Source organism: Marmota flaviventris, chromosome 11 (genome assembly GCF_047511675.1).
Source record: "Marmota flaviventris isolate mMarFla1 chromosome 11, mMarFla1.hap1, whole genome shotgun sequence".
NCBI classification, from domain to species: domain Eukaryota; kingdom Metazoa; phylum Chordata; class Mammalia; order Rodentia; family Sciuridae; genus Marmota; species Marmota flaviventris.
This window is the reverse complement of record NC_092508.1, coordinates 35,511,468-35,524,424: the sequence shown is the minus strand read 5'-3', so window position 1 is coordinate 35,524,424 and position 12,957 is coordinate 35,511,468. Positions and strand designations below refer to the sequence as shown.

At 36.8% G+C, this 12,957-nt stretch overlaps 2 protein-coding genes across 6 annotated transcripts in view; one reads left to right on the top strand and one right to left on the bottom strand.

The window, feature by feature from the left end:
• The window catches only part of Tyw5 (tRNA-yW synthesizing protein 5), a 20,878-nt gene extending 17,119 nt beyond the window's left edge, over positions 1-3,759 (bottom strand). For 2 of the 3 annotated variants that reach the window (XM_027925009.3, XM_071618950.1), the window contains exon 1: positions 3,579-3,759. In XM_027925009.3, coding sequence (XP_027780810.1) covers positions 3,579-3,656 — 78 coding nt within the window. In that variant the 5' untranslated portion in view covers positions 3,657-3,759. The other variant, XM_071618951.1, reaches the window with a different exon arrangement.
• Positions 3,650-12,957, top strand: Maip1 (matrix AAA peptidase interacting protein 1). 3 transcript variants are annotated; one of them, XR_011709097.1, is made up of 6 exons: positions 3,661-4,421; positions 8,333-8,404; positions 8,982-9,108; positions 10,545-10,692; positions 11,840-11,954; positions 12,708-12,797. XR_011709097.1 is itself a non-coding variant. In XM_027925010.3 (5 exons), exons 1-5 carry the CDS (start codon positions 3,972-3,974, stop codon positions 12,784-12,786), a joined length of 876 nt encoding a protein of 291 aa, XP_027780811.1. In that variant the 5' UTR covers positions 3,669-3,971; the 3' UTR covers positions 12,787-12,957. The 3 variants fall into 3 exon arrangements, 2 of the variants coding, with proteins under 2 accessions (XP_071475054.1, XP_027780811.1); XM_027925010.3 differs by lacking the exon at positions 11,840-11,954 and having other exon boundaries at positions 3,669-4,421; positions 12,708-12,957; XM_071618953.1 differs by lacking the exons at positions 10,545-10,692; positions 11,840-11,954 and having other exon boundaries at positions 3,650-4,421; positions 12,708-12,957.

Here is a 12,957-nt window from a genome sequence, read left to right as displayed (position 1 = left end):
GTAGTTTACTACATATTTTCTTTGGTAACTTGGTTTTAAAAATTTTTTAAATGTACCTTGGGAAAATGCTGTCAGTTCAGATACTTCCATTCTTTTTACAGCTTAGTATAACACAGTGAAACTGGGCCATAATTTATCCACTCATTCTCCTGTGCATAGGCATTTAGGTTTTTTTCACTAGCAAGTACAACAACACTATGTAGACATTTTCATACTTTTGGAGGAATATCTCCAGAATAAAATCCTAACAAGAAACAGCTAAGTCAGAAAGTAAACAAATGTAGTTTTGTTGAATATGCCATAAGTTTAGTCACTGGGTATGACAGCAGCAGTTTCTCCACAGCAACACTAAGAGGCATTATCAAAGCTTTTTAAAGGCCATTTTCAAGTTTTGTTTTGTTTTTAAAATTGACTATTCATTTTCCTATCAGATTTTTGGACTTCTCCCAAACCTTCTTTTAATATTTCTCAAAAAACTTATCACCAAAACAACAAATAACCCAATCAATAAATGGGCAAGACACTTCACAGATGAAATATGATCAGTCAACAAATCTATGAAGAAATATTCAATATCACGCAATTAACAAAATGCAAATTAAAACTACACTGAGATTTCATCTCACTCTAGTCAGAATGGTAATTATCAAGAATACAAGTAACAATAAATGTTGGTGAGAATATAAGGAAAAGTGGGTGGTGGTGTGTCACCAGACTGGATAGGGCGGAGTGGGGGGGGGGAAGGGGAGTGGGAATGGGAAAGACAGTAGAATGAATCAGACACAACTTTCCTATGTTCATATATGAATACAGGGCCAGTGTAACTCCACATCATGTACAACTACAAAAATGGGAAGTTATACTCCATGTATGTATGATGTCAAAATACATTCTACTGTCATGTAAAACTAAAAAGAACAAATTTAAAAAGAGAAAATTTAAAAAATAAAGTTCTTTATATCCAATGTTTTTTTAACACCCTTTATGAGATTTAAGTTGCAATATCCCAGTTTGTATATCTTTCAACTTTGCTTCTAGTGTTTGTCATAAAAATTCTTTTCTACTCAAACATTAATCTTTTATTACACTTGAATTTTGAGTTATTATTATAAGGCCTCCTAGAGACCTAGATTATAGAGGAATTTATCCATATTTTCTTCTACAACTTGTATAGTCTCAGTTCTTCTGATCTACCAGCAGTTATTTTTAATTTTTATTTTTTTGGTACTGGGGATTGAACTGGGGAGGCACTTAACAATTGAGTCACATCCCCAGCCCCCCACTTTTTAAAAACATTTTTAAAAATATTGTACTTAGCTATAGGGTCTCTCAGAGTTGCTTAGCCTCACCAAATTGCTGAGGCTGGCTTTGAACTCACAATCATTCCACCTTAGCCTCCAGAGCCATTGAGATTACAGGTGTATGCCACTATGCTGGGCTCACCTGTAGTTTATTCTTGCATATGGTGGGATATATCTAATTTTATCATTTTTTTTTTTTTTTGGTACTGTTATAAGGCCTCCTAGAGACCTAGATTATAGAGGAATTTATCCATATTGTCTTCTTCAGAGGTGCTTTACTAGTAAGCTACATTCCCAAACCTTTTAAAAAAAAATTTAAAAAATTCTAAGTCAGTGTCTAAGTTGTTGAGACTGTCCTTGAACTTTCAATACTTCTGCCTCAGCCTCTAGAGTTACTGAGATTACAGATGTGGGCCATGAGGCCCAGCTAATTTTATTGTTTTATAAATGACTTTTCAGTTACCTTAGCAACATTAGAGCAATGAAACTACTTTGTATGATACTACAGTGATGAGTATGTGTTATAAGTTTGTCTAAATCCATAGAACATACACCAAGAGTGAACCCTCTGAAAATGATATGTAACAAATTTATCACTCAGGTGGAGGAGGTTATGCATGTTCGGGAATAGGAAGTATATAGAAATCTCTGTCTTCTGCTCAATTCCAAAGTGAAATTAAAACTTCTTTATAAAATAAAGTCTAAGCTGGGTGCAGTGGCTCATGCTTGTAATTCCAGTGTCTCAGAAGGTTGAGGCAGAAGGATTGCGAGTTCAAAGCCAGCCTCATCAAAAATGAGGCACTAAGCAACTCAGTGAGACCCTGTCTCTAAATAAAATACAAAATAGGGCTAGGGATGTGGCTCAGTGGTTCAATTCCTGGTACCAAAACAAATAAATAAAGTCTATTTAAAAACCAATTTTTGCCCCAATAAATTTTGAAATGCCATGCTCATTACATACATATATTTCTGAAAATATACAGAGAGAAAGTACAATATTGAGTTCTCTGGACTTCTTATTCTATTCCTCTGATCTGTCTATTCATGTACTGGTACCATTCACAATTATAGTTATTAGAGCATGTTAAAAAATCTGATAGGACTATATTCAATCATCTTTTTCTTTTTAGTGTTTTGGGCAAAAAGTTCTTCTCCAAGTTTGTTATTAATTTTTAGTTTTACTGCAGTATAACCAGAGAAGATTCTTTGTAATGTTCTACTTTATGAAACTTAACGTTTCCTTTGTGACATATTATATCTTGTCTAGGAAGTTACAAAATATCTTTTGTTATGCATCTTACAAAACACTTCCACATACATAATTCTAAATTCACAATGTCTTGTAGGCATTCTATGACTAGTATATAGAAATTGGGGACTAGAGGAGAGCATGAACAATTCATCTTTCCCTACTCTCTAAAATAAATTAAATGTTGAATTAATGTCTCCTGTGGGTTGTCAACAACAACAACGAAAAAAAAACCCTTCAACCCTGACTTGTAATTCTCAGAACTGCAGTTTTGTGACCGCCCTAACAGATGTAAGTATCCAGGAAAATTGCTAGGAGATCTTTGTTATTATTGTTTTGTCTTGTGGTACCTTAGACACACTTTTGTAACGTTTCTTTATTATTATTATTAAAATACCTGCTGGGTTCCTAAATTCTTTAAGTCTAGACTCTTCGTACAATTCAATTCAAGTAAAAATATTTTTTTTCGCCTTAATATTTCTCTGAGTTTTCTTTTAAAGAAATGAGGGATTCCAACGTCTGGAATACAATCCAGGTTAGTTAAAATCCAAGACCAGTGGAAATTTTTTTCTGGAGATTTCTATTGCTTCCCCTGATGTCTCCTTGGAGTGATTGACAGGTGCCGTTCGCACCAACAGGGAAGCCGCAAATTCTGCCCTAAACTTTAGAAAACCCGGCAGAAGATGAGCACCCACGGCCACGGTAATGGGAGATGTCTTCTCAACAGAGCTCTGTATGAAGCCGCTTTTCGCAGCGAGTAAGGAAGTTAGGCAAAATGATTCTCCACCCAGGAGTCAGCGCGCTCCGCAGAAACCATGAGTTGGTTGTTTTCTCCGGTATTTTAAACAAATGAACCAGTCGACATGCCCCAAGCGCCCTCTCTTTTGGCTGAGGAGCCTACCTTGTCATCGCTGCAGCCTGCTGCCTTTTCCCCACACCCTGAGCCACAAGAAACCAGTTGGGAGCCGGTATAGTACGGACGTGTATCTCCTGGCTTCCCGAGGATGTGCCCCGCACAAGGGCCTCACCTGTGGGTAGAAATGTTGCATGAACTGCTCCCGCGTAACGCCCTCGAGCCGAGGTACCGGGATGCGCTGCCCGGTCATGGTTGCTCACGTTCCCTTCTTCGAAGGCCTCGGAACTTTGGCTCCAAAGCGTACGTCAGCGTGTGATCCGCTCGGAAACACGACTTGAGGAGAAAAGGTCCGCGAGTCCGGCGGACTCCAGAGGACAGCTGTCTGAGCGCCAGGAGGGAAGCCGAAGGGCCTGTGTGCTAGAGAGCGGCGATGGACGGATTCACCAGAGGTGGCAGCAACAGGCCAGCTTTGCTCTCCAGTCCCTTGCTTGGAAACTGCTAGGTGGCTTCCCATCGGCTTCCTTTCAGCGGGCACAGGCAAGCAGAGGGGTGAAAGGTCATAAATATGGCGCTTGCTTCCCGTCTGCTACTCAGTCCGCTGTTTTCTGGGTCCTTTCCCGGCGGGCTTATCCGACTCCGGGCACCCGGTGTGGCCGAAGTGAGGCTGCGGTTGGCCGGGTTTTGTTACTTCTGCAGCCGCCGCCTTGGCTCCGGAGTGGCGCCGTTTCCTCGCAGCACTTGCAACTTGGAGGCCCTGGTGCTGCCTTCTCGGGGCCGCCGGCGACCCCTGCTCAGCTCCCCGAGACTCCCCGCAGCCCTCGCTGCTTACCCTGTTTGCTCTCGGCGCGACTACAGCACGGACGAGCAGCCCCAGCAACGCCAGAAAACCAAGATGATAATTCTGGGATTCTCCAACCCCATCAACTGGGTTCGGACTCGAATTTATGCATTCCTTATCTGGGCCTATTTCGACAAGGAGTTCAGCATCGCAGAATTCTCTGAGGGGGCGAAGCAGGTTTGTTTCCCTAGGTGACTGTTCTCCTCTCACGCATTCAGCTGTTACACACAGAAGTGTTTTGATTGGGGTCACCTCACTCAAAGTCAAATTAATCAAACGTTGGTGGTGACACAGACACCAAGCAGAGGAGGTGTCCCAATAACATGCTAAGGTGAAGTCCCCCAGTGGTCTTTTTCACTCTACAGGTTTTACATCAGACAAATGGATTTGAGACCCATTCCTGCCACTTCAAAGCTATTCGGTCTTTTTCGGGGCATGATTTTCCAAATTTGCAAAATGGAGAAGACACATAGTAGACACTCCCGAAATAGTTACTGAATAAATTGAGTGGAAGAGATTATGGTGGGGAATGAGATAACACTTTCAAACTACTAGAATATCATTTCGGTTAGAAAGTCAAAACTTACTAACTTTTTTTTTCTTCTTTTAAAGAGAGAGAGAGAGTTTTTTAATATTTATTTTTTTAGTTTTCAGTGGACACAACATCGTTATTTTATATTTTATGTGGTGCTGAGGATCGAACCCAGCGCCCCGTGCATCCCAGGCCAGGGCGCAACCCCTTGAGCCACATCCCCAGCCCTTCCTAAAACTTTTTGACAGGACCCCCCACCGCCTCCACAACTCCTTAGAGGATAACCTGGGGATGAGTAGTTTTACCCTTTCAAACAGTTTGCTGAAACTATCTGGGCTCTGATAAGTGCACAGTACCCAGCACACCAGGAATATTTAGCTTTTAGTGATTCATAGCCCCCTGACTTTGTTATGGCCCTCTTTCTGAGTGACTGATAATACCTTGCCTGACACTTGCCACATAATGGTCACTTTGAACCCTGAGATTATTTGCAGATTTTGTGTGTACATGCATTTTTGTAGGATCAAAGGCCATCTCAATCTTAATAGATTCTCTTAGTTTGTCATTCCCAAACATCATGTAACTATTGATAAACAAGTCAGTTTATTTTCCATTTAATACCTACATAAAGCTTATAATCATACCATCAGTATGATCATTTTACAGTATTGATATTTTTTACTCCTAATTTATTTTCAATTATTTTTATAATCTCAGCCATTTAGTTATGTCACCTTTAATAAATGTTTTTAACTTTATGTAATCAGCGCTAGTAGTAACTCCTGTTTCCTGTGTCCCTGAGTCAACTCTTGACTATTATATGTTTATAAAAAATAAACCAAAGCACAGTTTGATTAATATGTCTACTCAGCATCATGATAAAGTGTTAAGTCTCTGCTCATGTCGGGTCTCAAGGTCAGTTGTTGGTGTGATCCTGCTATTTTCTACAGTGCCTGCTAATGACATGAGTTTGTCCACCTTAACAGATGTGATTGTACCAGCTCATTTATGTGTTGGTAAGGAATGCAAATCATCTCCCCACCTTGAGCAGGAATCAGGCCTTAGCCCCTGTTTCTCTGAATACATAGAGATTGGAGTACTTTTGGGATCACACTAACCTTGTCTGTTAACTTTTTTAGCCTCTCTCCTTGAGATTAAACTATTTCTATTCCATCATCCAGTCTTTGTGTACTTTTTTTTTTTTTTTAATCTAAGTCAATTTGTTGTTGACAACTATTCTGATTTTCAAAAAGACTGTCTGGTGTCAGCATATTGTCTCTTAAACCTGTGTTTCGGACCAAGAAAATCAGTTCTTCAACACCCAAGATAATTTCTATGGTTTTATAAAAGAACATGACCAAAACCCCTTCTCTGTAACTAACTGTCATAATGCAATTATACCTCTGGTGTGTGGGTATAATTCTAGTGCTTGGGAATACTTTGATGTAAAATCAGCTAGTTTCTCTACCTGCATTGTCTTTCTCTTTTTCCTTAGTTTAATCTTCCAGAAGTTAGATGTTGTTGGATTTTGACTGTCAGTTAGATCATATTCAATAAGATTTTTATTTTTTAATCATACAACATGAAATTGAAAAGATACCTCTTCTAGTCTAATCTTCCTTAACATATGCTGAAACATTTCCAGAAAGCTGAAAAGATATCTCAAGGATGTGGAGCTAGTAAGTACACTGCCTGTGTTGCACTGTACAAGCAATCTTATTCCTCCAGCATCACTGGCATCTGAGATGGTTACATATCATCTAGGCTAGCATTGAGGAATTGATGGCCCAGTGTTCTGCCAGCCTTATGTTAGCTTCACAGACCCTGCTTGCCATTCCACATGACATGATATCTTCCCTATCATTGCTATCAAACCATATACTGTTTTTTTATATTGTGTACATTTTAGCCTTTCTTAAGAAAAAGAAGACTATTTCCTAGAAGCCTCTAGAGGTTGAATGTTAGTAAGTTACCAGAACTTTAGCAGGGCAGCTTCTTAATGATTCACTGTTTCTTTTTAGAATAATTTGCTCAGGTGTGATCTTCCTTGGCTATACAAATTAGACTCTAATGGTTGGGTTTCAACAAAAATGATTATGGTCTTTGCTTCTTTTGCCTAAATTATCACCCATCTTTCACATGAAAGCTTACCAGAACATGCAGTATCTCTGAATTCTGAATGCCTCCAGGATGTTTGCAAAGAATCCATGGATTAATCTGGATGTGTTCATTTTCTCAAAGTGCAACTCCACTATTATATTAATTTGCTAGGGCTATTATAGCAGAGTAACATGGACTGGGCAGCTTCAACAATAGAATTTCAGTATCAAGGTATCAGAAAGGTTGGTTTTTCCTGAGCCTCTTGCCTTGTCTTGCAGCTGGCTTTTGTTCTTGCTCTATTCTTGCATGGTCTTTCCTCTGCATGTTTGTGTCCCTGGATCTCTGTTGTGTGTCTTCATTACCCCCTCTCATAAGAACACCAGACAAATTGGATTAGAACCCACCCTAACAGCCTCATTTTAACTTAATCACTTCTCTAAAGGCCTTATGTCCAAATACAGGGGATTAGGATTTCAACAAAAGAATGAAAGGGACACAATTCAGCCCATAACAATTAGGCCATATCCTCTGTCTGATGTGTTTATGCATCTCTCTCTGCCAGTTTTTCAGATTTCAGTGGAGACATTGCTTCCTTTAGGAAGCCCTTTCTGGTCCTTCCAGGTTAGGTTAGGTGGCTCTTTTGAATCCTCTTAAATCATCATCTTGTTCTTAGTTCTGTCATAATTCTTGAACTTGTCAGTTAACATGTCTTGCACCCTAGGTAGACTGAAAGATTCTGGAAGACAAGGAGGGTCTTTTTTTTTTTAAATTAATATATATTTTTAGTTGTTGATAAACCTTTATTTTATTTATTTATATGCAGTGCTGAGAGTGGAACCCAGTGCCTCACACATGGTAGGCAAGTATTCTACCACTAAGCTACAACTCCAGCTCAGAGGGTCATAATTTACTGTTGCATTTCTCATTGTTAGGAATGTGGAGAATTGCATTCACTCCCCCCTCCCTTTAAAATGAGACCTCCTCTTTCAAAGTTAGGAGCTATCAACTGTAAACTTTTTCTCTTTCTTTCTACTTTCGTAAACATACCTTATCTTTCTCAATGAGGTTCAGACTGCAATCCAGATTTCTAGATTCCCAGTACAGTTTAGAGTTTCATGCTTTCTAACTGCTACCTATGTGATTAAGAGGTGGGTTATATATTAGTCAAATGGTTGTTTACTTTATCATTATTTTAAAAGAAAATATATATGGAGTATTTTTATTGAAGTATCTAGTGTGAACACCACCACATGCTATCATCTTCCAGGTTCTGAGACTATAAAAACAGTCAGCTAACTTTAAAGAAGTCATGCCTAACATTGATCCATTAGTATTTGACATTATTTATCACCTTTACCATAAAATACCCTTTGTTATTATTAGCCATTTAGATATGAACATTGTATGGCATTTTGAAATAATAATTGTCACTCTCCCCTCCTATTTTTTTTTCAAGGCTTTTGCTCATGTATCCAAGTTGTTGTCACAGTGTAAATTTGATCTATTGGAAGAACTTGTGGCCAAAGAGGTAAAATAAACTTTTAATTTTTATTTAAAAATAAATATATGACTCTTGCAATATAATGATACACACTCTTAACTTATAGTTAAAAATAGTGCATGTAGGGGCTGGGGATGTGGCTCAAGTGGTAGCGTGCTTGCCTGGCATGCTTGGGGTGCTGGGTTCGATCCTCAGCACCACATAAAAAAATAAATAAATAAAGATGTTGTGTCCACTGAAAACTGAAAAAAAAATAAAATTAAAAAAAAAAATAGTGCATGTACCATCAACCAAAGTACAATCTGAAATTGTCTCATACTCCTTATGAGTATTTTGGGTCATATAAAAGCTGGAATGGTTGCACCTACTTGAGGCATAAATAAGTAAATGTGATGTCTTTCAGTTGCTATTATGTGTAATGTTCTAGTAGGAATTACCTAGTTGAATATTTAGATGCCTTTCAGTGTTGGCTTTGAGGATCAGTAGATATAATAGTAAATTTAAAAGCAGATTTAGAAAAATTCATTCTATAATAAAGGTCATATTTTGAAATATTTTCAAAAATTGAATTGGTATACTAATGGTTTGTTTTTCCCAAACTTAGGTGCTTCATGTATTAAAAGAAAAGATTTCTTCACTACCTGATAACCATAAAAATGCTCTTGCTGCTGACATAGATGAAATTGTCTATACATCAACAGGAGACATCTCCATTTACTATGATGAGAAAGGTAATGCTGGAGTAGTCCATCTTAAATGATCCCCAATTGTTCAGATGAGCTTAAGTAGTGAATAATCACAAAAATAGTAGTTTTGCTGTACAAGCAGATATTTTTAGAACTTCAAAAGAAATGATATATTCACTCTTTAAGACCTAGCTCTAAAAAAGTTGAGCTATGCTAATGGTTTTAATGCCTTTCTATGTAGGTATTTTCCCTACTGCTGTGTAATACACAAGAGAGAACATCATCACATGCTTTGGAAATTGTCTGTTTAGGACAAGCTGCTTCCATGGTGCAGATTGGAAATATTTGTTTCAGATCTCCTAACTTGAAGGAACAATTGAGCATTTTAAATTTACAGCTACACATTATATGGAAGGAGTAAAGAGTAAAAGAAAAAGTAGATACTATCAGCTCAAGACTGATATAATATGGAAAAAAAAATGTTAACTATAGAACTCCCAGATTGGATTTAGGGATAATGAAAAAAGTTGAAAGGAACCTTAGTGGTTATCAGTTCTTTTCCTTGTCCATTGAGTACACTTCCCCTATAGCATTCCTGAGAATTCATTGATTCCTTCTACACAGATTTGCATATGTAGTATGTGCCAGAGACATCAGAAATCTAGCCTCTGCTTTCATATTCCCAAGGCAGTATGATAGAGGACTCAATGGTTGGAAATTTTTAGTGCACATATTAATTTGAAACATTTGTAAAAGTATTTTTGGTGATAAAAGTATTTTATTCAACCCTAATATTTCATATTTCATCCTGGCACTGTGGTTACTGATTTTTTACATAGGATATTGTCAGAATTGCCTGACAAAGCAGAGTAAATCAGGGTGGAATAGAAGCCTTTTTTCTTTTGGGCAATTGAGCATAAGTTAATTACATAGCAGCAAAAAAAAAAAAACAAAGAAAAGAAAAAAAGTGATTTTTCCTGTTTGTTTTTGTCTTGACAACAGATACCTGCTGTAAATTGTTATAATTTTTAAAAATGCTATAAATTGGGAATATTCCATGTAGTGTGCTTAATAAAGTATATGTTGATAAACAGTAGCTTTATTACTGAGATGCAGAGATGAGGACAAATATATCACAAGCCCAAAGAAAATTTTCTAAAAATAAAGTATCAGGGCTGGAGTTGTGGCTAAGTGGTAGAGCTCTTGCCTACCATGTGTGAAGCACTGGGGTCAATCCTCAGCACGACATTAAAAATAAATAAATAAAGGTCTATCAGCAGCTAAAAAAAATATTTTAAAATAAATAAACAAATAAAGTATCAATCTAGGTATCTTAACAGTATACCAGAATTTGTATAAACTTTGATCTATAATAGCTATATAACTACTGCCAATTTCTGATTTTAGTCTGGCTATATGGATGATAGATTATTGTGATTTGTATTTGTGTATGTGTGTGTGTGTTTGTTTTTTTCTCTAAGGAAGGAAGTTCGTTAACATCCTGATGTGCTTTTGGTATCTAACCAGTGCCAACATCCCCAGTGAAACTTTGAGTGGAGCCAGTGTATTCCAGGTTAAATTGGGGGATCAGAACGTGGAAACTAAACAGCTTCTTAGTGCAAGCTATGAGTAAGTGCAATCGTGCTTTGGTGTTTCCTTTCTCTAGAAAATGGAAGGCCATATGAAGGTATGAAAACTACAGATAGCTTTAGGAAGAAAAGGATTAAAATTTAATACGTTATTTATGAAGAAAAAAGGTCGTAAAGACACTGAATATGAACTAGTAGTGTAAAGAAATTAGAAAGAGGTAATATTGCTGAATTTTATCAGAGGGTATTTCAGCTATCTTTTACTGAGTAACAAACCACTCCCAAAAGTCAGTGGCTTCAAACAGCCATTGATTTCACCTTCTAGTTCACTACTCAGAAACTATACAAAGGCTCAGGTGTGGGGTTTTCTCTGCTTCACTTGACATCATCTGGGGTAGCAGAGGCAGGAGGATTTATTTTCACAATGACTTCTCTCACATGTGGCACCTTGGTACCCCTTGGCTTCTCTACAGTGCACCACTCTCCAGTACCTCTCTTCATGGCTTGGGCTTATGGTAGTTTCAAGCTAGTCATATCTTTTACCTGATAATTATATTCTAAAAGAAAGAAAATGGAAACTGCTAGGCTAGCAAAGGGATATACCCAGAATTAAAATAACATCATTTCTGCCAGTCTCCTAATAAAAGCAGTCACATGACCTGCACAATTTAAAGGGTATGAAGCAAGCCACCACTTTATGGAACAACAGTCATCAGTGTCACATTGCTGAATACACCTGGGAGGGACATGTGGTTGCAGTCATCTTCAGAAAATAAAATCTGTCATAATTGTTATGTGGAACATTCATTGTTTATTGATCATTTATGTGCCAGATCTTGTGGTAGGGGTTTAAATGCAAAACTGAAGGGACATTGCCTTTAAAGAGATACTTGTAGAAAGTTAGCAACTTATTTAAAAGAAGTATTATATGTTTGTGCTGATAAAATTTGAAACTGAACAACTGGGTCAAGTCTGGAAACATAATTTAATATGTCTCTTTAATTTTTAAAGAGGATACTATTAGTATATTGCCAAAGTTATACAAATTTGCTTTAAAATAACATATTCCAAAAATAACCTAAGAAAGAAAATGTTTTGTTTCACTAAGGTAAAAGAGAATTATATTCTCATTTGTTTTATTTTTCTTAAAAGAAGTATTTTTTTTAATATTTATTTATTTTTTTTAGTTGTAGTTGGACACAATACTTTTTTTATTGTATGTGGTGCTGACGATCGAACCCAGGGCTTTGCGCGTGCTAGGCGAGCACTCTACCACTGAGCCACAACCCCAGCCCAAAAGAAGTATGTTTAAAAAAAAAAAAAAAAAAAAAACTTGCTTTATATATAATTACTAAAAATATTTTATATATTTAAATACTTATTTCATGTAAATTTTTGTTTATCTCTTTTTTTTAATTATTTCTTTAGTTATAGGTGGACACAGTGTCTTTTTTTTTTTACTTTATGTTGTGCTGAGGATTGAACCCAGTGCCTCACACATGCTTGGCAAGCGCTCTGCCTCTGAGCCACAACCCCAGCCCTGATTATCTCTTTTTAAAGACATTTTTATAATTAAAGATCACTATCAATACTAAATCTTGTCTCTTCTGCTATTTTTAAGATTGATTTAATGTCGCTAAGTAAATTCCACTGCTTATTACTAAATTGGTAACAGTTATTTGAAGAATAGCTTTTCCTGTTTACTAGATCTTATGTTTAAAATGCTATTTGCCTCACCAGAATCCAGTATATTTCTGCTTATATTAGACAGGATTTAACTAGTATTTAGTAACAGAATTATATCCAGGTTTCTTTCAGGGGCTAGCAGATGTTGAACATCAAAAATATTCACTTCAGTTGAGAATGTACTGCAATTTGGCTAGTATATTTTTATGATTGAATTGACAGATTAAACTTTTTTGTTTTGATTTTTGATTTACCACTATTAAATTAGCTTACTGTTAAAAACTGCCTTTAGTACACACTTGCAATTTATATATTATCCAAGAAATATTTGGACTGATGCAAGGTTGACATTTGTAATGTTTTTCTTAGATTTCAGAGGGAGTTTACACAAGGAGTAAAGCCTGACTGGACCATTGCACGGATTGAACACTCAAAGTTACTAGAATAATCTTTCTTGGAAAAAATCAGCTTATGGACTTTTAGCAACTGCTATAAAGAACTAAGGAAGAAAAAATTTGGATCTGATCTTCACTTAATCAAGTGTGTGGATTACTTTTGTATTATTTTGAAATACTCCTTGCAGTATATTGACATGATACAATAAAGCATTTTCCACAGA

Bases quoted from the DNA above. Each gene is read 5' to 3' on its own strand.
- Maip1 (XM_027925010.3), top strand. From the start codon at position 3,972: ATGGCGCTTGCTTCCCGTCTGCTACTCAGTCCGCTGTTTTCTGGGTCC. The intron at 4,422-8,332 runs GTTTGTTTCCCT...TTTTTTTTCAAG, and splicing joins TCTCTGAGGGGGCGAAGCAG to GCTTTTGCTCATGTATCCAA. The intron at 10,693-12,707 runs GTAAGTGCAATC...TGTTTTTCTTAG, and splicing joins CTTCTTAGTGCAAGCTATGA to ATTTCAGAGGGAGTTTACAC.